This window comes from Notechis scutatus, chromosome 6, assembly GCF_049901735.1.
Source record: "Notechis scutatus isolate UNSWTSFEM ecotype Mainland chromosome 6, rNotScu1.2, whole genome shotgun sequence".
Taxonomy (NCBI): Eukaryota; Metazoa; Chordata; class Lepidosauria; order Squamata; family Elapidae; genus Notechis; species Notechis scutatus.
Genome location: NC_142014.1, coordinates 61,046,179 through 61,068,707, shown reverse-complemented (window position 1 = coordinate 61,068,707; position 22,529 = coordinate 61,046,179). Strand labels below are relative to the sequence as shown.

Sequence of the window (22,529 nt, the reverse complement as noted above, 5' to 3'; positions counted from 1 at the left end):
ATTTAGCAACTGTTCAAAATTACAACGTCACTGAAAAAAATGAAATACAACAGGCCCTCCCATTTATAACCATTGCAGCATCCTCTTAGTCACATAATCGAAATCCAGGTGCTTCGCAACCACCATGTATTTACAAAAGTTGCAGCATCACAGGGCCATATGATCACCATCTGCAACCTTCTCAACTGGCACCTGAGAAGCAAAGTCCATTGGGGAAGCCAGATTCATTTAATAACTGCACTGATTCAGTTAACAAAACTGGCAAAAAAAACCTCTTGGCAACTTCATTTCTGATTCCAACTGTGGTTATAAGTTGAGGATTACTCATATTGTGTCATGGAATCTCCTTTATGGAAATGAGAATAACAGAGTTAGAAGGTGCAACTCTGCGCAGGTGAGGAAATCCTTCAGAGAAATGGTTGTACAATCTTTTCTTGCCTTTTCTTGAGCAGATGATGGATCTAATGGCAGGAAATCCTGTATGCTGGGATACAAGATTGTAGGTAGAATTTGATCTGTCTTATATCCACCATGCAAATGAAGTAGGTGTGTACTGACCATTGTTTCAAAAATCTTCAGCATTTTAAAAAAGGAAGTTGATTAAATAAACTGTGCATAGGAGAGTTGGAAGATCAGTTACAAATTGCTGCTCAAAAAGTGTTATATTTTTAACCTTTGTCAGTTTCGGAGACAATATTTAATTCTGCATTACACATTCATTCTAATTTTAATGTTTTCATTACTTATAATGAAATAACTATGAATCTTGATGGAAAATATGGGAGGAACTCAGTAAAGAGCCTGAAATTAATTGGCCTGTCCTTCCCTTATATAATAAAAGAATAACAGAGTTGGAAGGGACCTTGGAGGTCTTCTAGTCCAACCCCCTGCTTAGGCAGGAAATCCTACACCACTTCAGACAAATTGTTGTCCAGCCTCTTCTTGAAAACCTCCAATGATGGAGCACCCACAACTTCTGAAGGCAAGTCGTTCCACAGATTAATTGTTCTAACTGTCAGGAAATTTCTCCTTAGTTCTAGGTTGCTTCTGTCCTTGATTAGTTTCCACCCATTGCTTCTTGCCCTGCCCTCAGGTGCTTTGGAGAATAGATTGACTCCCTTTGTCCTTGTGGCAACCCCTGAGATATTGGAACACTGTTATCATGTCACCCCTAGTCCTTCATTTCATTAAACTACACATACCTAATTCCTGCCCACCTTTCTTCATATATTTTAATCTCCTAATCATCTTTTCTGCGGTCTTTTTGGTCTCAACATCTTTTGTATAATGTGGTGACCAAAATTGGACGCAATATTCCAAAGCATTATAAAATGGTATTAACATGTGATCTTGATTCTATTCCTCTGTTAAAGCAGCCTGGGACTGCTTTGGCTTTTTTTGGTAGCTGCAGCACACTCTCCATTAGGACTCCAAAATTACTCTTGAAGTTATTGCTGTTGACAACAGAAGAAATTTAGAGTATTTTAGGAGTAATTTTTCACTAGTCCATCAGCAGAAGGAAGCAGTCTCAGAGGATGACCTTGCAAGCAGAACTTTTTAACCAGGGATGAAGCTAGTTCATTGATGAAACCCGTCTGCCTCATTTACCAGAATTTCAACAAACAGAATTTCAATAAATCTAAGACAATACTCCAGTTTCAAAGGCAAATTATCTGTAAAGATTTTTTTTCCCTTCAGGAAAACAAACATAGTGTTCCACCACAACTAAAAACAACAAAGATTAAAATAAGTATGGTGATCATGATGATGGCCATGATCCAGGCAGTAAATCAGATTTCTAAAAAACTTTAGATGCGTGTTCCAGAAAACGAATGCAGTTATTTGTCAATGACACGATTTAGTTCTTTTGTAAGGCATGATCAAGCAATGAATTAAAATGCTAGAGGAAGATTACTATGGAAGCTGTCCATCCATTCGGAGGCCTCATGTCTCCTAATGCAGAGCAACTATGGTCAAGAGAAAGAGTTTTATGGTTCCGAGTTAGGAGGAAAAAGACACAAACATCTTCTTCACTGGCTGGTAGAATGCTGTTTCAACTGCTGATGCAAAGGTCCCCATTAAGGAATCTTGAATTCATAGCTCCCAACTGGAAGCTGTTGAAACTAATGCTCTAAGAATGGTTTTTTTCTGGTGGGACTGGTCTATCAGGGCAACCTGGTCGGCCCAATTATGGGATGAATAAGATGGAGAACCATCTAGCAGATAATAACCTGAAGCATGTGTGGCAGGACTGCAGCACGTAACTAACTATAAGGGCAACACGAGGAACACGGTCAATGCTGATGCCCCAGTGGTAGAGGAGTTGAACATTTTCACCTGCTACGAGGTAAAAAACAACAACAACAGACTCCATAGCCTCTGCCTGCCAGCCTTCTGATTCCCAGCCACTCACCCTATATGAACATCAAGTGAGAGCTGCACTGAAGGCTGTGAATCCCAGTAAAGTTGAAGGTCCAGATGGGGTGCTGGGGATAATGGTAAAGACTTGTGCCGATCAATTAGCAGGGGTCCTGACAAAGATCTTTAACATCTCCCTGCAAATGGCCTGTGTTCCATCATGCTTGAAAACAGCCACTATTGTCCTGGTCCCCAAGATACGAGCAATTAACTATCTAAATGACTACAGACCTATCATGTTAACGTCAGTAGTGATTAAATGCTTCAAAAGACTGGTTCTCCAACACCTTAGGCCATGCCTCCCACCAGACTTTCACAAACATCAGTTTGCCTACAGGGGGAATAGGTCGACAGATGACACCATAGCTACTGCCTTACATTCTGTAGCAAGCCATCTGGAGAAACCCGGAAACTATGTCAGGATGCTTTTCACTGACTACAGCTCAACCTTCAATACTATCCTGCTGAGCATCCTTATCGAAAAGCTGACTGACTTGGATTTTCCCTCTTCCATCTGCGATTGGATCAAAGACTTTCTGAGGGACTGACCACAAACAGTGAGGGTTGGGTCTGTTACATCCACCTCCCTGAAACTTAGCACTGGTTCCCCACAGGGCTGTGTGTTCAGTCCCTACCTGTACTCACTGAACACACATGATTGTGTATCATCTGACCCATCCACTGTGATCATTAAGTTCGCAGATGATACTACTGTACTGGGTCTCATTACAGGTGGAGATGAAACAGCGTACAGGGGGGAGGTTCAAAAATTATCCTCATGGTGCCTAGAAAACAACTTGCACCTAAACATCAGCAAGACAAAGGAGATGGTGTTAGACTTCTGGAAGAAGAGAGAGGAACCTGCCCACTTTATATCAAGGGGGGCTGTGTGGAGAGAGTTTCCTCTCTCCTGGGAGTCTACCTCAGCAAAGATCTTACCTGGAAAATTAACACAACCCAGGTGGACAGAAAGGCCTAACAGACTCCATTTCCTTAGGGTCTTGTGAAAGAATAAAGTGAAACAACAACTAATGACCTCCTTTTACCGGTCCATAATAGAAAGCGTCCTCACATACTGCATTACGGTGTGGTATGCTGGTTTGACAGCCGCAGATAGAAAGACACTACAGAGGGTGGTGAGCACAGCACAAAACATTATGGGCTGTTCCCTAACACCACTAGATGACATTGCAAGGGCTCGCTGCCTTAGAAGAGTGAGGAAAATTCTCAGGGATGACTCATATCCCAGTCAGCACTTCTTCACTGTCCTACCATCAGGTAGGAGATATAGAAGCATTATACCAACGGAAAATATTTTCATGTCAACATAGTATGATAGACTTGCAGGGCTGGTGCATTGTACAACAAGGTCACATCGTGTAATAAGATTGGGACTGGGTTAGGGACTTCTGTCCTCACTGTGAGTTGTGTGGGGTGTGGGTGCATGAAAGGAGGCTCAGCCAATCTCATTGTATACATGTTGTACTTTGACAATAAAGGTAATAAAGAAGCATACTGCTTCCTCTTTCATCTTTCAGCCCCAATCTGAGTCTTCACAGGCAGTCACTTTTGCAACAAACTATTTTTGTGTTGACTTTATGTTTTACCGACAGAGAAATAAAGGGAGACTGGTATAGATCTATTTCAAGCTATTTAATTCTCATCAGGTAGCCAAAGCCTTCTGGGATTTGAACTGGGTCTGCATGCATATTAGACAGATATGTTAACCTCTATGCCACAGGTTCTCCTTGCTTTGCCAGGAGAGAGATTAAGTGTTTTTTCTAATGCTCTAAAATGCAGATAAATTCACTGATAAGGCATAGCAGGAAGACCAGGCAATTTTTGTAGAGCAAGAATAGGCAACATTTTAATGGTTGGGACTTATATTTAATAGTGGAGAGGAACATGAAGACTGCAAGGGCAATTACATAAAAAAGGATGAAGCATCATGCATGACAACAAGGCTAGGATTTTCCACTAAGGGTATGTGCTTTATTATTTTTTTAAATAATATTTGCCAGTTGCAGAACTTACAGATTTGGTGTGTTCCCTTTCCCAACATGGCAATTAATTTATAGATTTGGGGAGCTGCAAAAAAGAGGGATGGGAGCCTATGGGAGAATAGCAATGTGTGTTGTAATTTCAACTTTGTTTCATGTTGCATTCAGTTTCTTCAGTAAGACAGACAGGTTGCCATTAAAGCAGATGTCAATAGTTGTATGTTAACAGAAAGCAGCTATTTTTACCAGGAACTTGAACATTGCCTGGAAATGGCAACTTAATGTTCAGTCTTTTAACTGAGGGTTTAAAATGGAATTCTTATTTCCAAAACTTTGCTTGATTGGAATTTAAAGATTTGTATAGAGATTCTAGAAGCCTCTTCTTCCTCTTCAAGAAAATCAAGTTGGGGACTTCTGGTGGCACTTCCATCGAAGATGGATGGGAGTCCGCAATTGTGCGCGACTTCTACCTGTGCTCTACCTGTTGGAGGGCTCCAAACAGGGCCGGAGCCACCTTGTAGGGGTGGTGAAAAAGGGGGAGACTGCCTGCCAGGTTGAAGGGAGCCACATCTCCCCTCCCTTGCTAGGTACACTCCCTCTGAAGACGGGCTTAACGGTGGTCTAAAATGGCCACCCTGAAGATGGAAGGCTGACCAGGAAATATGGTTGTGCTGGAGCAGTGAAGCTGTGAACAGTGTGTGGACTGGGTAAAATATTTGGACATTAAAAGGTAACACCAGAATTAAAGGGAAGAGTTATTATTAAAGGTTGTAGAAGCGATGATTGAAGAGAGATGAAATTGGATAATTAAAAAATTGGACTTTAGATTTGAAAAGAATTAAATTGGATATGGAAAAAAACCTAGAGGAAAACGTTTAATCATAACAAACTTGGAAATTGAATTGGATAACTATTTGGATTTTGGCACTAAAATAGGCATTTTAAATGCTGGATTTGACTGTACTGAAAAGGAATAATAGCTAATAATTTGGAATTAGCAAAATTAACAAAAGCTTAAAAAAGGAAAAAGCAAAAAATAAAAGGTGGAACGTAGAAATGAATTAAGAGTGCCACCTAATAGTAAAGGAAAATTTTATTGACTTTTTGAAAAGGGCTTGGTTTATTTAAGACTGGAACATGAAATGAAATAAGAAGAAATTTATTATAACAAAAAACCCCAAAAGTGGAACGTTAACACATTATAGTAAAGGGATATATGAAGATTTTACTCCGGAAATGATTGTTGGTTTTGAAAAGATGTTTAAAAATTGAATAGAATTGAAAAATAAAGACATATAGACATTGATTGTTCAAATAAATGTAAAAGACACTGGTTGAAATAAACTACTGGACATTTGAATTGGATATAAATATCAAGAAAGAAAAAGAAGAAGTGTAGAAAATGAGTGGAATACTTATGGAAATAAGGTTGGAACTGCAAAGTGTGAAGGAAATGATGAAAGAAAGCTCGGAACTATGGAGCATTATGCTACAAAAACTGGAAATGGTGACGCAAATTAATAAGAACAAAGAGAGACAGAGGGGGAGGAGTCAAGCAAAGAAGAAATCAGCCTTAAAGAACAAGTGGAGCAATGAATGTTAAGACAGTATAAAAAAGGAGATAAAATTAAAATATTAAGGTTTGATATGATAAACAAAGGGGGAATTGCTTGGAAGGTTAAACAAAGGAAGAGGAAACAACAGAAGAGGGAATTGCAGGAGAAAGATCAGAAGAGGGAGGGGGACAAATAGATGCTGTAGGAAATTAAGAGAAATAATAGGGAAAAGAAGGGAAATGAAGTGAAAGGACCAAAAAAAAGGATAAAAAAGAGAAAGCAAGCTAAAATGAGAAGAATTTATATAGTCAGGATAATTAGAGATGATAGGTAGTTGGTGATTAGAAAAAGAGATTCCGCATGGGAATGTATTGTGGTATTGAAGAATATAGACATAAAAATGGAAAATATTATAATTGATATTACATTAAGAATTATTGTTAAACTAGATATAAATTTAATCTGAAATAGATATGGAAATGAGAATTTACTAAAAGAATATTAATTAATATTTAATAATGTGATGAATAAAGCAAAAAGGAAGTATGAGACTTGAAACGGATAAATTACTAGTAGCCTTTAAAAATTATCAAATAGATTGAAATGGGAAAATAAATTTATTATGTAAAAGTTTTTGGATATATATTGGGGAGATATATATATATATATATATATAGTTCTTTGGTTATTCGGGTTTTCTCCCGCGTAAGATTGGAAAGTATCTAGGCAACGTTTCGATGAAGTCTCATTCATCATCTTCAGGCTTCTGTCTTCAGCTCTGTGCTTCTCAGAGTGATGTGAGCTTGCAGCTGCTTCTTCCTTTTAACTGCTAGTGGGGGTGTGACTTGATTGGGTGGGGGCTTGGCTGTATTCTGATTGGGTGGGGGTGTGTTCTCATTGGTTGGGGGTTTGGCTGTGTTCTGATTGGTTGGGGGGTTGGCCATGTTCTGATTGGCTGGAGGTGTGTTCTGTTCAGGTGGGGGCTTGGTTGTGCTCAGGTTGGTCTTAGTTACTGGGGGATTTGAGCTGGTGAGCTGTGATCTTGCTGTTTGGCTTCGAGTTCATGGTCGTGCTGCATCTTCATGGTGGGGGTCAGTTCACTTCATGTATGGCTCAGAGGGGTTTGAAGTGGGTAGTGATGCAGCTGCAGTGCGGCTTCTGGTCTGTGGTCGTGTCTCATCTTCTGTGTGGGTGTGAGTCTGCTTTTTACGTGGAAGTGTGGTGGTGGCATCTTGTGTGGCCCTCGTGGGTGTGGGTCTGGTGTCATTCATCATGTTAGGTACTCGTCTGTTCATGAGGGCGGGTTTCCAAATGGCTGGTAAGCGGGAGGTGTCATCTCTTTTATTCATGCTGTGTGGGCGTTTTTCTATCTCTATGGCTTCTCTGATTATTCTGTTGTTGAAGTGTTCAGTTTTGGCGATAGTTCTGGTATTTTTAAAGTCAATCTCATGTCCTGTGGCTTTGAGGTATTGGACCAGGGAAGAGATCGGTTCTTCTTTTTTGATTGAGTTCTTATGTTCTTCAACGCGTGCACTTATTCTTCTGTTAGTTTGTCCAATGTATGTGGTGGGACAGGCGGTGCAAGGGATTTCGTATACTCCTTGGTTTTCTAACTCGATTTTGTCTTTAGGGTTTCTTAGGATGGTGGATATTTTTCTGTTTGTGCAGAATGCTGTTTTAATGTGTTTTTGGAGGATCTTGCTGATTTTGTCTGTAGTGCCTTTTATATATGGGAGGAGGGCTTTGCCGTTCTCTTGTTCTCTGTCTTGGATTTTGGTTGGGGTTTCTTTTTGGATTAGGTGGGTAATCTTCTTTCTTTGGAATCCATTGGCTGTTAGTACGTTGGTGAGAGTGTTTAGTTCGGTTTTTAGGTGTTGTTCATCAGCTAAGCATTTTGTTCTGGAGATGAGTGTCTCAGCTACGGAATTGATCTGTGCTGGGTGGTAGTGTGAGAGTGCATGTAGATAGTGGTTTGTATGTGTTTTCTTCTGGTAGATGGTGTGTCCTAGGGAGCCATTGGGTTTTTTGTATACCAAGACATCTAGGAAGGGAAGTTGATTGTTAGCTTCTGTTTCCATGGTGAATTGTATTTTGGGGTGTAGGCTGTTGAGGTGTGTGAGGAAGTTGTTCAGTTTTTCTTTCCTGTGTGGCCAGATTATGAAGGTGTATCTGAGCCAGAGTTTGGGTTTGTGATCATATTTTTCTAGAGCTTGTGTTTCAAAGTGTTCCATGTAGAGGTTTGCGATGACAGGTGAGAGGGGTGATCCCATGGGTGCTCCTTCTATTTGTTTGTATTTTTGTCCATTGTAGGTGAAGTATGTATTGGATAGACAATGGTTGGTCAGATCTAGGATGTGCTGTGGGGGGGGGTTGTATTTGTTTTGGATGGCTGTCAAGGCTTCTTTTATTGGCACTTGGGTGAAGAGGGATATGACATCGAAGCTCACTAGTAGGTCGCTGGGTTGTAAGTTTTGTTTCTTTATGATCTCGATGAACTGGAATGAGTTTCTTACATGTGAATTGATGGATTCTGCATAGGGCTGTAGTTGCTTGGCGAGAAATTTGGCTAGGTTTTGTAGAGGTGAGCCTATGGAGCTGACTATTGGTCTAAGTAGAGTTCCTTCTTTGTGTATCTTGGGGAGACCATAAAGCTTAGGGCATCTGGATGATTTCTCTCTGGGTATGATTCTTTGCTGGATTTCTTCACTGATGGGGGAGGCTTTTATTTTGGATCTGGTGGTTTTTTCTAGGTAGGTGGTGGGGTCTGTCTTTAGGGGTTTGTATGTGGGGTCTAGGAGTAGGTTGGTTAACTTGGTTTGGTAGTCAGATGTGTTCATAACCACTGTCGCGTTGCCCTTGTCTGCTGGTAGGATTATTATGCTGGTGTCTTCTTTCAGGTTACGTAGTGCAGTTTGTTCTTCTTTGGATAAGTTGCTTTTGGGTGGTTTGCTAGTGCAGAGGATGTTGGTGATTTCGAGTCTGATTCTATTAGCATCATCAGGGTTGGTTTTGGTCAGGCTGGTTTCAACTCCGCATATGATGGCTTCGGTGAGGATCTTGTCTGAGATGTTGTGCACTGTGAAACTGTGAAACACATGAAACAAACAGTGCACAACATCTCAGACAAGATCCTCACCGAAGCCGAAACCAAGGTCCTTTCAAAAGGATTCAACTTTACTGTCGCTCCCAAACACATCCCCACAGAAACCATCATATGCGGAGTTGAAATCAGCCTGACTAAAACCAACCCTGAGCACAACCAAGCCCCCACCTGAACAGAACACACCTCCAACCAATCAGAACATGGCCAACCCCCCAACCAATCAGAACACAGCCAAACCCCCAACCAATGAGAACACACCCCCACCCAATCAGAACACAGCCAAGCCCCCACCCAATCAAGTCACACCCCCACTAGCAGTTGAAAGGAAGAAGCAGCTGCAAGCTCACATCACTCTGAGAAGCACAGAGCTGAAGACAGAAGCCTGAAGATGATGAATGAGACTTCATCGAAACGTTGCCTAGATACTTCAAATCTTACGCGTTGCTACAACTTTAAAAGCACCACTACTATGACGTGGGAAAATACCCGAACAAAGCTGAAGGCTATATATATATATATATATATATATATATATATATATATATATATATATATATATATATATATATATATAATTTCATAGTAGTTAAGGGACTATTGTTGTTGATATAGAATGTTAATTAAAAATGGCTATATTGTTATAAATTTTTATAATGGATTAAAAGGAATAAAAATAAGGGAAATGTATAAGGTAAAGGGGTGGCAAGCTCAAATTGACATTGAAAGGAGAAAACTTTTGAATGGAATAATAGTATGTGATAAAACCTGCAAATGTGACACACGTAACTATAATATGAAATGAAATTGGATAAAATAAGAGTAATGAATATAGAAATTGAATAAGAATATTAATAATATTGTCAAACAATGTATGAGAATATTTTAAAAAATGGAATAAGCAATAATATGATATGAATTTGGATATGAAAGCTGAGTATGTAATCATGGTCACGTTTGTATTGAAATGTGAAAACCTGGAACCACATTGTTCACCTAATGAGATGTTTTTAAAATATAAAAATAAAAAAATTATTGCAAAAAGAAAAAAGAAAAGCAAGCTTTAGACACAAGAAGTCAAGTTTTAGACACAAGAAATTAGCCATTTCCTGACGCCTACAAAAGCCTTTTCCAGCATAGATCAATGAACTACTTCAGAGACTGATCTCTTAGCAGAATCTGACTTTTATTTGCAAGGATTTTTTCCCCCTTGCCTGAAAGCCCGTTGTTTAAAGTGGCAGGGTCAAGGTTAATTAAAACCACACTCATATTTTCTATTCTGCTATCAAACGCCTTTGTAATTTTAAGGAGGCTTCACCCCAACATTTTTGGATTTCCTGTTCACCTTCAAACATTGGCGTTTCTGATTTTAATTTTTAAAGAACTGCAAAAATCCTACAAATGTAAAACTGCCACTAGGGGATTTGGGGAAGCAAAATGGAGATCTCAAGTTTCTGCAAGGCTTAGGGCACTGAATTAACTTCTTAAAAACTGCCCCCCCCCCAAAAAAAAAACCAGACCCCAAGTTTTGTTTCAAGTCATTCAGATGCTATCACACTCTGCCACAGCTTTTTCAGCCCCTTAGAGATGAAAGCAATTTTTTTAAAAAAATGTCCAGTCCCCTGCTCCAAGAAAACTCATTCATGGTCTACTTAAAAAGTTTTGTTGATTCCATTATGTCTTAGGTTGTAATGACTCATTTGTTTTTCTGCAGCCTGTTCTGAAGTTGCGTTTTTATCAGACTGCAATAGCTTCATGTTTTTTTTTTCTGTATAGTGGGACAGGATGTTTCTTTTATTATCAGTATTGCCATAATTTCTTGGGAAAAAATAAAGAACAAACTTAAAAGGGGGGCAAATGTAAAACAGGTTCATGAGGATTATTTTTTTAATGTTTATAACTTTGCTTTACCAAAGAAAATTCAAGAGGAAATCCAATAAAGTAATGAAATAAATCTAAAGGACTGCTTTCTGAAATAAATATTTCAGAATATTTATAATAGAGGACATATGGTTACTCTAATTATCAGTTATTTTTATTATTACTTGTGTTGCAAATCTCATTGAGAGGGTTCCTGCCATGAAAAGACAGCCTAAAGATTCCTCTAAAATAATTAGCAATATGAAATTAGCTGTAGCAGGTATAGCAGAAAGGAGTATGAATTGCAGGAACTTTGCTATGAAGAATGGCAAATCTAGATTCTAGCTCAGAAGTGGCTCTTTTATGACTTTTAGACTTCAACTCCCAGAATTCCTGAGCCAGCATCTGCTCCTTGAGCTTCCTTTCTGATCTGAGAAAAACAGAAAACGAGGCGAAACACTGATTAAAGCAACAAGGTGCTTCATCCTTATTCCGAGGAAAGGAATTGACTCAGACGTCTTACTTTGCCACAATAAAATATGTCTTCACGCTTGATCTTCCCCTCTGCAATTTTCTCCCGTATGGCCTGTCCAACTTCATCTTCATTGTGATACACAAAAGCTCCATCGAAATGGCGATAACCGACATCAATGGCAGTTTTCACTGATTCAGCACATGTGCCTTTGGGAGTCTGTAGATTAGAAGTTAAGAGAAAATTAGTGCAAACTTTTCACAGAGAACTGAGAGAGCAAAGAAATGCAGATAAACACCTCACACAAATAAGCTACGGTATATTTCAGCCTACTACATTGTTTGATTTCCAAATCAACTTGGGTTGCTCCTTTAATTGTTATCAAAAACAATTCAAGCTGCTTCCCATAAGTTTAGCCCTAATTCTGCCATATCTCTGATAGCTTAATGTTAAAGCTATTCAACTTTACAATGATTTCTTTCAGAAGCACAAAGACAAATGTAGAAAAGTCCATTTACAATGCAATTCTATACAGTATCTACCCGTCAATGACTTCCACAGGGGGCAAAAGGGTCAGTTTGATGAAAGCAGTTGTGTAACATAATCCTCACCACTTTTCTTTGTGTGTCATGATGTCATTCCCATGCCCCAGAGCAGAGCTTTTAGCACAATGCAACAAAAGCAGTAAAATCCTGCAGAGGATGCTAATACCCATTCAAAGTTAAATCCAACTGTTCACAGTGCTGACAATATCCCAGTGTCCCAGGTTTACAACCCAAATGTACAGTATAATATATACATTATTATTGGTGAACTGCATTTTTTTTTAATTATCCCTTTAGATTTCTCAATAACAGAGTGAGCTGGCAATGGCAGTAATATAAATGGAAGCTTCAATAACTTGCTTAATATTTGTATAGTTGCAACAGAAATTCCCTATCATATATACTTTTATTTCTGAGAGAGTCTTTTAAAACCTGCTTAATATGGAGTAATTTGGCATGTGAAATTATACATCATTTTAGTGACCGAAGTAAAATTTCACTTGCTAATAATATGTGTTCCAATGCTTTGTCAAGATAGGATGCTGCCAATTTTTTTTTTAAAGCATTCTGTTCCTTGATGATTGTGTGCCTGGCAATTGCAAGAGAGCATCTGGTGACACAGTGACATTACCAGAAGAGGCATTTTTATTCTTTTTTTTTTTTTTTGAGGGAAGAGTTTTAAGAGTTGAAGGAAGAGTAAAATCACACCGGTTCCATTCATTAAAATTATCCCAGTGGATTGAAATTGTGTTATTGAAATCTAGTCATTTGGTTTTTGATTTGGCCAATTGACTAGAGAGCCATAAATAATGGAAGGACACTTTAATTCCTACTATGGATGAATGGTTGCAGAAGTTGATGGAATTGGCTGAAATGGCAAAACTGACCACTTTGATTAAAGAAAAGAATATAAGTACTTTTGTTTCCACATGGAGACCCCTTCTGAACTTCGTGCTTGATGTGGAGAAGAATAAAACTCTGGCTTTGGGTTTGATTGATTAGACTGATAGATTTTTATAGAAATGGCTTGTTCATATTATTATGAAAAAGCAAAAAGCTGTGATTTGATGTTAATCAGTGGTGGGATTCAAATAATTTAACAAATGGTTCTCTGCCCTAATGATTTCTTCCAACAACCAGTTCACCAAATTGCTCAGAAAGTTAACAACCAGTTCTCCTGAACTGGTGCAAACTGGCTGAATGTCACCGATGTTAATGCCTTATTTTACTGTAACAGAGAGAGTCGGAAATCAATGCTTCTTTTTCTTTCTCATCTTTCCTCACTTCTCTTTCCCCTTTTCTCCCCCCTCCCATTGCTTTTCTATTTACTTTGTATTTTGTATTTTATAATACTTTATAACTCAATAAAAATGTTAATGGGGAGAAAAGCAGGGCGCCATAAGCTTGGACTATCAACTTTTTACCAAATAATCCTGCTGAGTGTACTACATCACTTTGCATTTTGTTTTTTTCTTGAAAGCATATTCTATCACTTGGATTGGGGTGGATGGAATTTGGACCATTCAATAGGGTAGGGAATCTAGGAGATCTAAAATAAATTTTTATTTAAGAAATATACTCCATTTATTTCAAGGAGGCCAAGTAGGATACCTTGCTCTCTCCATCCTGACTTTTATACTCTAAGACAGGGGTGGGCAAACTACGGCCCGGGGGCCACATCCGGCCCGTTGGTCTGTCCAATGCGGCCCGCCCCTGAAAAAAAATCACTGCCATTGGTCTGTCCAATCCGGCCCGCCCCTGAAAAAAAATCGCTGGGTGTGGCGTATTGTCCTGTGCCGCGTGGCCCCCAAAGCTGCAAAACAGTGCGGAGCGATCTAGGGGTAGGAAAGAAAAGAAATTTGCAAAGGCCTCGGCTGGGAGTTCGAAATCACCTTCGAGTGCGACCTCTCCGAAGGTGAGTCCCCGCCCGATCCCCCTTTTTTTCCGGGGCTTCCAGGCTTAAACTTTGCAAAGGCAAAGCTTGCAGGCTGGAGCGTCTTCCCGCCGAGGAGCGGGAAGGGTTCCACCCGGCGGGCGGGGCGGGCTGCTTGGAGCCACCTAAAGCTAGGCCGCTACTGGTGGAGCCTTGCCTTGCCTTGGTGCCCCGTTTCCCGGCTCGGCGGTCCTGCTCGGGCGGCACTTTAAAAGCCTACTCCCAGCACCCGAGCAACTTCCCAGCAACTTTCGGCTTCGTTTTAACTCGCGGGCGCCAGGCATGATATTCCGCTCTGAAAAAAATCGGGCCGGCCAAAGAGACCCTGCCGCGCGCCCGGGAGTGCCCGCTGCTTTCCTCGCCGGGGCGGGCGGCGCCGTGTTGCACGGAGGCTGGTCTGTGGCTGGCCCAGCTCCCTTTCCTGCCGCTCAGCGGCCTCCGCTCGCACCGCGGGCTCCGCTCAGGTATCCGGCTGGGGCTGTCAGGAGTTGCTACCGCCGGTGCAGCTCCACGCGGCTCCAGTCCCGCGTTGCCTTGGGAAGGGAAAGGCAAAACCAGGAGCCGCTGCTGCCGTTGCAAAGCGCCGCCGCGGCTCTTCCTTTTTGCCTTTCCTTCCTGAGGCAACGCGGGACTGGAGCCAGCGAGCCGCGCCAGCAACTCCTGACTCGGGGCCTCTGAGGGGAGGAAGGAGGAGAAGAAGGGGTGGGGGAAAGGAGGGGGCGATTCCCAAAAAAATCGGAATTCCGATTTTAATCGGAAGAATATCATGCCTGGGGCGCTCGCGCCTGGCCCCGAGCCGCGCGGCGGAGGGGAAGCCCGGCGGGCAGGCGGGCAGGCGGGCAGGCGGGCTGCTTGGAGGAGGCGACCCAGCGGCGCTCCAGGCTTCCCCTCCGCCGTGCGGCTCAGGGCGAGGCGCAAGCGCCCGCGAGTTAAAACGAAGCCGAAAGTTGCTGGGAAGTTGCTCGGTTTTCCGGGGCTTCCAGGGCTTTGCAAAGACAAAGTTTGCAGGCTGGAGCGTCTTCCCGCCGAGCGGGAAGGGTTCCGCCCGGCGGGCGGGGAGGGCTGCTTGGATCGGGCTGCTGTGCGGCTCGGGGCGAGGCGCGAGTGCCCGCGAGTTAAAACAAAGCTGAAAGTTGCTGGGAAGTTGCTCAGATTTCCGGGGCTTCCAGGCTTAAACTTTGCTCGGGTGGCACTTTAAAAGCCTGCTCCCAGCACCTGAGCAACTTCCCAGCAACTTTCGGCTTCCTTTTAACTTGCGGGTGCTTGTGCCTGGCCCCGAGCCGCGCGGCGGAGGGGAAGCCCGGCGGGCGGGCGAGCTGCTTGGAGGAGGCGACCCGGTGGTGCTCCGGCAGCAGCAACAGGCAGTTTCGCCCGGGCTCCGCTCAGGTGTCTGGCTGGGGCTGTGAGGAGTTGCTACCGCCGGCGCAGCTCCGTGCGGCTCCAGTCCGCGTTGCCTTGGGAAGGAAAAGGCAAAACCAGGAGCCGCTGAGCCTGAGCCTCCGGTGCCGCTGCTCCGTTGCAAAGCACCGCCGCGGCTCTTCCTTTTGCCTTTCCTTCCTGAGGCAACGCGGGACTGGAGCCGCGGGCGCGCCGGCGGTAGCAACTCCTGACTCAGGGGCCTCCGAGGGGAGGAAGGAGGAGAAGGGGGAAGGGTGGGGGGCGATTCCCAAAAATCTTGTGCTGACCCGGCCCGTCTGTCAAATTTTAAAAGTCAATGAGGCCCCCGAGCCAAAAAGTTTGCCCACCCCTGCCTTAGACTGTCTACTATTGACCTCACCCCTTTCCTAAGAGGTCTGTAGGGGGCGTGCATAAGCGCACCAACGTGCCTACCGTCCCTGTCCTATTGTTTCTCCTATTCTTTTATTTTTCTTATATGTACCCATTTCATGTATTCACAACTATGTATACACTTATACTTATTATCTTGTAAACAATTGGCAAATCAAATAAATAAATAAATAAATAAATATACCAATTCCTATACAGAAAAATTCCTATATTCCAACATAGCCTCATTTTTGTGTACCAGAATACTGTCGCTAGATAAGAACAGCTCTGCAGAATGAATGGAGAGACATTTAGCACATGTGCTTTAAAACCATGCTCGCAGAAAAGCCATAAGCCTTTCTGTAGTATTGACCATCAAAAGTTACTAACAGCATGAAGGGTTTCTCAGATTGCTCTGTCTTAAAGGAATTCACTGAAAGGCCTCACTGAGTGCTGGTTGCAGAATCTGTACCTGTAAATGTTTCGGTCTCTGCTAAAGAGAGGTCCCATCTTCTCGCATGGAGGGATGGATTAACATCTCATGCCAAACTATGTTTTTTTTTTTAAAACACTTTGGTTTAATTAAATTTACTACAAAGTTGAATTTACTACAAAGTTAACACTCATGTCAAAGCAGCATGATAAACCAAAAACAATGAACCAAATGATCCAGAATTATAGCTTAGTATTATAGAAAGACTTAGTCATTGTCTACATCAGGGGCAGAGGTGGTATTCAGCAGGTTCTGACCAATTCTGGAAGACCGGTAGCGGAAATTTTGTGTAGTTTGGAGAACCAGCAAATACCACCACTGACTGGCCCCCATCTATTCTCTGCCTTCTGAATCCCAGCTGATGGGCTGGGTCTCCTTTTGTTGCCCTTCACAGGAAAACAGAGCTGGAAATCAGGTTAGTGGGTTGGGGAGGGAATGGCAATTTTGCAGTATCCTTCCCCTGCCATGCCCACCAAGCCACACCATGCCACCAAGCCATGCCCACAGAACCTGTAGTAAAAAAAATGCTTGAATCCCACCACTGATCAGGGGTGTCAAACTCAAGGTTCACAGGCCGGATACATCCTTTGGAGTGTTTAGATCTGGGCCGTGGACCCACCCTGTAAACAGCAAAGGACCAGCCTGTGGTGCATCTGTCAGCAAAAACAGAGCTTGAGAGGGTTGCGGATGGCCCTCCTGGACTCTGTTTTCAATGGTAAAAGTCTCCTGCAACCCACTGCCAGAGAAAACAGAGCTTGGGAAAGCCATACGCAGGCTCCATTTTCACTGGCAGAGGGCTGCAAGAGGCCATCACAGCTGCAAATGGAGCCTCAATGGGCGACATTGAGCTGGCTATGCCCATCCTGGCCAGGGTCAAACACAACCTAATGCAGCCCTCAAAGAAATCGAGTTTGACACCCCTGGCCTATATAGACCCGTAGTTCTGCCTACTTTGTGAAGAATGAGAAGCTAAGGAATTCCACCCCTCCTTTGCTGGTCCTTATAACTAACTCCTTTATGGCACATAAAAATAACTAAAAATCAAAGTTAGATGTTGGTCTCTTCACTCAGAATTGGAAGAAACTTGGAGGTCTTCTAGTCCAACTCCCAGGTCGCTTACACTCCCCAGTCTTATTTACATTACCATTTAAATTACCATCCTCACTCCCACCATTCACCATATTTATATTTCACTGCTACAATGAGGTCTTCCCTTATTTAATATAATTTAAGATAGCTTAAGCTGAGATGTGTGTGTGTATACATTTACAGGTAGGCCTTGATTTAAGACTAATTAATTATGATGTAAGTTTTGCCACTTTGTCAGTTGCATCAACTCAGAGATTTAGAACACGAAGAGTGGTGGTATTCTACCCGTTCGGCGCAGTTCTGACGTACTGGTAGCGCCGAAGATCGGTGGAGACTGAACCGATTCTCTCTGAGGAGCTGCTGAAACTGCTGTTGGGCCCACCCACCTGCCTGGACTCCCGTACTGACCTTTCTTCCCAGCTTTTGAAGTGCAGCTACTTTGTGCAGCACAGCAGATTGCTGGGTGTCAGCTGCCAAAGCGACAGGGAGAATGCAGGATTGCGGGAGGTGAGTAGGAAAGCCTCTGCGCCTGTGCAAAGTGTGCATTTGGCACACATGCGTGTACAAAGTGTGTGCGCGCGCACAAAGTGCGCCCACCAAATCATGACCACCGAACCAGTGATAAACTATTTTGAAATGCACCACTGGACACGAGGATTTGCTCCCAAATAAAGCTGAAAACAAGTGACAAATAGATAAATTTTCTGTATGAATTTCTTGGTGCAATAGTACAATAATGGAAGGATGAAGGAAACAAGTTGGTTGAAGGTTGCTATTGAAGTCACAAAAAGGTGGTGGTTCATCTGAGGAGGCAGAAGACTTACATGGTGGACTTTTCACCTGTTATAAAATAAAGCAGATTAGATTATTTCAGGTTAAGCATGTGGTGACCTTAGAATGACTCTTATTCTGTATCACAGTATTTACAACCAAGAGCTATTTATATGCTATACACCTATCCTTGAGTCGACAGAAAAGTATACCTGTATCAAAAGAGGCTGCCACAATGACTCTGCTTCAGAAAAGGGGCCAGTGAGTAGAGTTGTCCTTGACCAACTTTAGATGATCTTCAAAACACTAAATGGGATCAGACCTGGTTATAACTTAGATGGAAGAGCACCACAAAACCCAGGATTGTCGTCTAGACTGGAAACTAAAAAAGCACACTTCTTTTTAACAAAGCAGTGATCAATCACATCTGTACTGTTGCCGAGAAAACTATATACAGCAGACTAGGTCTAATAAGGTCTAATAAGCCTTGAAGATGTCAAAATGATGACATGTACATCATGAGGTCTTCTGCAAATGATACAACGATGTCATGACATCAGAGGCAAGCACTAAGCTGTATCATGTGTGAGGTTACATCATTAAGCAGATGTCAACAATTGCCTACCTTGGCTGCACACCCCACAAATGCCCCAGGAAGGGCAGGTAATTACCTGGAATCAACTCAAGTCAAAGAAAATGTTACCTGTAATAGAATTCTCTATTATTTGATATTTTCTATTTCTGAAAAATCAGAAAGGCGACCATAAGAGAAAGAATTGGAATAGAACCAATCTTAAACTACATACAAAAACAGTAAATAAAGTGGAGACTTCCGGTTTGAGCTTCTTCAGCGACAGACCGAAGCCTTGTCTCTGTGAGGCTTTGATCTGTGCTCACCGCTGGAGCGCCCCGAGCCGGCTGGTTTCGGGGCTAAGCCACCCCGTAGAGGTGGTGAATAGGGGGGAGACTGCCAGCAGGGTTGAGGAGAGCCGCATCTCTCCTCCCCAGCTAGCCATTACTCCCTTTCCCGAAGGCGGTTGCAGCGGTGGTCAGAAATGGCCACCACAAAGAAGAACTCGACCGGAAAAGAATGTGCAGGAGGAAGATAAGAAGAGAAAGTTTTGGTTGACCGGGTCAAACAGCAAAAGCAACAAATAAGGTACCCTGGAATTGAAACTGTTAAAAAACAATAACATTGTTCCCTAAGAATATTTTTAAGCTGCGAAGGAGAGAGAAAAGGGAAAAGATTTGGTTTTCTCCTTTTCCTATACTTAAGCAAGAAATTGGAAAAAAATCCACTTTGACATCAATAGGCATTTAATGCTGAAAATAAAAAGTCAAAGGGATAATAAAGATTTCTGGATAATTAAAAGCTTTTGAAAACAGGAAAGGAGAGAAAAAGAATAAAGGGGCAGGATCTGGAAGGGAGGAGACTGCCTGGAATTAAAAAGAACTTACAGCAAAATCTCAACAAGACTTCCAAAAGATACATTCTAACTGAAATATCACAACAAAAACCCCAGGAAGAGAAAATCGAAAAAGAAATAAGAAGATATAACTCGGGACTATCTGGATTTCTTGATGATTTCTGGATTCTTGGTTATTGTTTTGAATGACTAAAATCAATCGGGTGATTGTTTAAAACTGTTTAAAATGGCCCCACTTTTACAAGAACTGAAAATGGAACTTAAAAAGTACAAAGAAGATGCACAAGATGGGAGAGGTTCTTTTGGCTTCGTATTTCAGTTTTTAGAAATGGAGATTTGGAATTATGAGAAACAACAAGAAATGCCTGCAGAACAAGAAGATTGCGACAAAGAAGAAGCCATCTTTAATGAACAAGTAATCTTAGATGGGGGGGGGAAAGGAAAGTGGGGAAAGAGAATGGAAAATTTAAGATTGGGAAAAACAACTCCAAAAAAAAACAAAAAACCCCAAATAGAGTGAAAAATAAGTATAAAATCAGAAAGCAACAGAAAAGGGAAATGCAGAAGAGATAATTTGAAGTAGAGAGACGAGGGGGTAAAAAGGGGAGGGAGAAGATGAGAGGGAAGAAAGAAAGGAAAAGAAGTTATAAAGGACAGAAGCAAAATATAGAGAAACAGGGCCTATTTAGAGATAATGGGTGAAAACTTAATGGAAAAAGGGATTCTGCAAAGGTACATAAGATAGTATGGTTATATTAGAAGCAGAAATAATTTTAGAAAATATGAAACAATGTATAATTAAAATGTTTGATAAAATAGCTATCGTAATTCAGTGGAATGCTCGTCAATAAATAAATGTAACAAAATGAATATTTAATGATTTATAAAACATATGTGAAGAGAAATAAGGGAAAAATTAATTATGGTGATTATATGTGTTTTTAAGGAAGTATGATATTTAATTGAAAAGAAGTGTTAAAGATGTTAAGATTTTAATGATTATTAATGATAGAACTGAACTGGAATGGAATGAGGGTTTATAATTACATATATTTACAATCTTTCTCTTTTTTCAAAGAATATAGTGTGTATTATAAGAATGTACCAAGCAGAATTCGATTGGAAGTTATGCATTATGTATTATATTGAAGGTCATAAACTTAAGGTATATATTGAAGTTTAAATAAGAGTTGAATGGATGTAATTAAAAGATATAAAGGTGTCATACTCCAATTAGTAACTACAGGAGAAAATTTGTTTAATGAGAAAAGATAATATGAAATTTAAACAGAACACACAAAAGTATAAATATAATGATTTGAATTGAGATGAGATAATCAAAATAAAATTGAGAAAATTAAAAGAGGGGAAAAACGATATAGAACATGTAAAATAGTATAAGATATGGAATAGAATACAAAAAGGAGCATGAAATTGAGTTTTGTGTCTGTATAAAGAAGTTCAAGCCGGGACCATGCTATTTTTAAAAAAGATGTTTTACTTGTATTTTGTATGTGTGAAAACCCAAATAAAACTTTATTTAAAAAAAAACAGTAAATAAAGTGGTTTGCTAACTTGGCGAGGATGTTGTGGGATTTAATACCATACAAGGCAAATACAAAAAGAAGAGAGGGTCATAGAACACGAGGCAGACCCAGAAGAAGATGGAGAGACAACTTCAAAGACAATGACATCCATTAAAAATGGTTGAGGCCATGAGAAGAGCAAGAACCAGAACTTAATATCTCCCTTGAAGCCTGGAGTGGTAGAAGGAGGAGGAGGAGGAGGAGGAGGAGGAAGAAGAAGAGGAGGAGGAGGAGGAGGAGGAGGAGGAGGAGGAGGAGGAGGAGGAAGAAGAAGAAGAAGAAGAAGAAGAAGAAGAAGAAGAAGAAGAAGAAGAAGAAGAAGAAGAAGAAGAAGAAGAAGAAGAAGAAGAAGAAGAAGAGGAGAAAGAGGAGGAAGAGGGGGATGAGGGGGAAGAGGAAATGAAAATGGAATAGCCATTTGCACAAGTGGCAGAGCCACAACAAATGCACATTCTTCCCTCAGCAAGTGAGTTGCAACATTTTCATTGCAGCAAAAGGCAGAAGAGAACCAAAGGCATTAGGGAGGCCCCCTCCTTAAGATTCCTATTGATCAATGGGAACTAAAGTGCACATACCCACTTTCCAGGATTCTGTAACTTAACCCTCCTTTCCTTTCAACACATCTGAGTAGTGAGACTTTCTGAGAATCCAGATTTCTGATTGCAAGTGGCTTGCTCAAGGGCTGCCCTTCCTTTACAAGCTGTCTTTGGCATTTGCCACCTCTGGGTCAAGTTTGACAAACAGTGACTCCTGTTAAGAGTTGATATCAGCATATGTTGAAATTCTGTTTTTTACACGTCTATTAAATACACAGGCCTATAAATACTGTATATCCATATATTTGTATCTGGCCAATGCAGTTTCTCTGTGCTGAAGAGGTCTGTTCACAACAAGCTGTAATATCTTCCAGATGTTTAACATTTTGCTACTTGTTGAAAATTCAGCTAAGATTAAACAAACATACACAAAGGCACAGTTGGGATTTTCAGATGGCTTTTTTTTTTTAATCTATTATCTTAGTTTAGATCCATATACTTTTAAAGTAGCATACCACGATAAATCCAGAAAACTAGGAACAGTAGAACAAAGAAAAGATTGAAAAGGATTTTAAAATTCTATTCAGAATAAGAATGTCCAATTAAAGGAAATCACACTGTAGTCTTCTATGGATTTATCCAAAAACTGAGCCTTGATAAAGTAGGGCTTACTTCTCAGTAAATATGCATAGAATTGCAATTCTATGCTTTTTTTCACTGGATCATCTGTTCCATTGAAAATTAAGTTGGGCTTACAGTACTTTGAAACAAGCAAGCATTCAATTCTGCTATTAATCCAATAGATTTAAATCTATTATCTGGTGATTAATTAAAAGAAGCATAAATCTGCATATGCGAGAACCACAATCTCCTTCCTCCCAAGTCAACAGCATAAAACTACTCATTAATCCTGTTTTTAATTTTGCTGATTTAGGTTAGTCGGCATGTATGTATTTATTATCCAAACTGGTGCTCC

General features: G+C 41.1%; 1 protein-coding gene across 2 annotated transcripts in view; it reads right to left on the bottom strand.

The window, feature by feature from the left end:
- AKR1D1 (aldo-keto reductase family 1 member D1) overlaps nt 1-22,529 on the bottom strand; it is an 86,787-nt gene that overhangs the window by 25,569 nt on the left and 38,689 nt on the right. For both annotated transcript variants that reach the window (XM_026695049.2, XM_087968489.1), the window contains exon 2: nt 11,458-11,625. In XM_026695049.2, coding sequence (XP_026550834.2) covers nt 11,458-11,625 — 168 coding nt within the window. The remainder of the gene's footprint in view (nt 1-11,457; nt 11,626-22,529) is intronic.